The sequence below is a fragment of the Procambarus clarkii genome, chromosome 5 (genome assembly GCF_040958095.1).
Source record: "Procambarus clarkii isolate CNS0578487 chromosome 5, FALCON_Pclarkii_2.0, whole genome shotgun sequence".
Classification (NCBI taxonomy): domain Eukaryota; kingdom Metazoa; phylum Arthropoda; class Malacostraca; order Decapoda; family Cambaridae; genus Procambarus; species Procambarus clarkii.
The window spans coordinates 7,067,371-7,070,107 of record NC_091154.1 but is presented as its reverse complement, the minus strand read 5'-3'; the positions used below and the strand labels follow the sequence as shown (position 1 = coordinate 7,070,107).

At 51.0% G+C, this 2,737-nt stretch overlaps 1 protein-coding gene across 1 annotated transcript; it reads right to left on the bottom strand.

Moving 5' to 3' along the window:
- Positions 1 to 338: 338 nt before the first annotated feature.
- Positions 339 to 1,322, bottom strand: LOC123766634 (prisilkin-39-like). Its single transcript, XM_045755922.2, has one exon. The coding sequence runs from the start codon at positions 1,320 to 1,322 to the stop codon at positions 339 to 341; it is 984 nt and encodes a 327-aa protein (XP_045611878.2).
- Between the last annotated feature and the right edge of the window lie 1,415 nt (positions 1,323 to 2,737).

The window sequence follows — 2,737 nt, the reverse complement described above, 5'->3', positions numbered from 1 at the left end:
AGGCTGACTCCATACACAGTTTCAAATATAGATATGATAGAGCCCAGTAGGCTCAGGAATCTGTACATCAGTTGAGGGGCAGGACCAAAGAGTCAGAGCTCAACCCACAGCAAGCGCAACAACTAGGTGAGTACTGGATGTCTCACTTGACTGTCCTCAGGCGGATCATAACATTGAAGTTGAAGATGTTGTGAGTGTTTCTAGGTCTGGTAAGGGGTTGCTAAGGGAGGTTGCATAGTTGTTATGGAAGGTAAGAACTCTTGTGATCTGTTTTTTATCCCATTGTATCCCAGACCACGTTCAGTGCCGGAGCCTTCGGCCACCCATGAAGGGTTTCACTAGTGGCGAAGTCCTGCCAGTGGGTGCCGAGTACCCAGCGTAGGAAGTCCTGCCAGTGGGTGGCGAATACCCAGCGTAGGAAGTCCTGCCAGTGGGTGGCCGAAGTACCCAGCGTAGGAAGTCCTGCCAGTGGGTGGCTGAGTACCCAGCGTAGGAAAGTCCTGCCAGTGGGTGGCTGAGTACCCAGCGTAGGAAGTCCTGCCAGTGGGTGCCGAGTACCCAGCGTAGGAAGTCCTGCCAGTGGGTGGCGAATACCCAGCGTAGGAAGTCCTGCCAGTGGGTGGTGAATACCCAGCGTAGGAAATCCTGCCAGTGGGTGGTGAATACCCAGCGTAGGAAGTCCTGCCAGTGGGTGCCGAGTACCCAGCGTAGGAAGTCCTGCCAGTGGGTGGCGAATGCCCAGCGTAGGAAGTCCTGCCAGTGGGTGGTGAATACCCAGCGTAGGAAGTCCTGCCAGTGGGTGGTGAATACCCAGCGTAGGAAGTCCTGCCAGTGGGTGGTGAATACCCAGCGTAGGAAGTCCTGCCAGTGGGTGCCGAGTACCCAGCGTAGGAAGTCCTGCCAGTGGGTGGCGAATGCCCAGCGTAGGAAGTCCTGCCAGTGGGTGGTGAATACCCAGCGTAGGAAGTCCTGCCAGTGGGTGGTGAATACCCAGCGTAGGAAGTCCTGCCAGTGGGTGGCGAATACCCAGCGTAGGAAGTCCTGCCAGTGGGTGGTGAATACCCAGCGTAGGAAGTCCTGCCAGTGGGTGGTGAATACCCAGCGTAGGAAGTCCTGCCAGTGGGTGGTGAATACCCAGCGTAGGAAGTCCTGCCAGTGGGTGCCGAGTACCCAGCGTAGGAAGTCCTGCCAGTGGGTGCCGAGTACCCAGCGTAGGAAGTCCTGCCAGTGGGTGCCGAATACCCAGAACTGGGCTCTGTTCTAGGTACGCTGGAGATTTTTCCTGTTAGTTGGTTTTGCGAGTGCCAGTGGGATGGGTGCATATGGGAGAAAGAGAGTTTTGTAAAAGTAGAGCTTAGTGGCTGGGGTAGCTTGTCTTAGGAAGATGCCTAAAGAGAGCGCTTGATAGGCTATAGCTTTTTAAGACGCTAAGTGTGTGTGCATTCATAGGTTGTGATCTAGTGTGAGGCCGAGTATTGGGGTGTTGATTACATTAGGAATGTATTCACCTAGTTGTGTTTTGCGGGGGTTGAGCTTTGCTCTTTCGGCCCGCCTCTCAACTGTCAATCAACTGTTTACTAACTACTTTTTCTTTTCCTCACCACACACACACACACACACACACATCCCAGAACGCAGCCCGTGACACCTGACTAACTCCCAGGTACTTATTTACTGCTAGATAACAGGGGTATAGGGTGAAAGAAACTCTGCCCATCGTTTCTCGCCGGCGCCCGGGATCGAACCCGGGACCACAGGATCAAGTGCCCAGCGTGCTGTCCGCTCGGCCTCCGGCTCCTCGGGTGGACTCCTGTACGTAGAGAATATAGAGAGTCGGTGAGAGTACTGAACATTAGGGGGACAGCAGCATTCAGGTTGAAGTATCCTGACACCTTGTTGTCGAGGAACTTGATCAGCATCTTTCTATCAGTCAGAAAGCTGCATAGTAACCTCTGCATGTTGCCAGGAAGTTCAGATAGAGTGTAGAGATCGAACCTGAGGCCGTCGTGTCATACTGTGTCAAACGCCTTTTCAACGTCTTTAGTATGAAGGTTGTCTTGACTTTTTGATGTTAGTTGATGTTGAGGATAGTTTGTTATTATGTTAAGTGCATCTTGGTAGGAGCGGTGTTGTCGAAAGCCAAATTGTCGGTTAGTAGGTTCCTATGCTCTAAGTGATGTCTGAGTCTGTGGTTTATAAGTCTTTCAAATACTTTGCCTAGTGTCTCTAGTAAGCTGATTGGTCTGTAGTTCTTGGGGTCGGTCGGGGATTTTTGAGGTTTTGGAATAAAGATTGCTGTGGCCTCTTTCATTGGGCTTGGGAAATATCCTGAGGCTAGTGAGGCGTTGAGAGGCGTCAGTGAGTGCGAGGATCAGGGAGTCTGGGAGTGTCTTTAGAAGAGCTTTGCCTATGGCAAGCTGTGACATTACTGTGACGATGTCAACACATCAGTTAAGTGAACCCGACCCCAGTTTCTGTTCCCTGGTGGAAGGCTGTGATCTCAATGACACTTGTGTAGATCCTTCTTATTATTATTCATGTTTTACTTCTCAGGAGTAATGTGGTTGGTACCCTGATCAAGAGGAATCAGTTCACTCAGGGCAAACCTGAAGTCAAGACGTGTGATACTTAGTTCTGAGATACTTAGTGAAGTATTGGTGATTGGACCAACGTATTCCTGGATGGTCAAGTTGAGTTACTAGACGGAATTATTGTCAGTCTGTTAAAGCTTGTTATA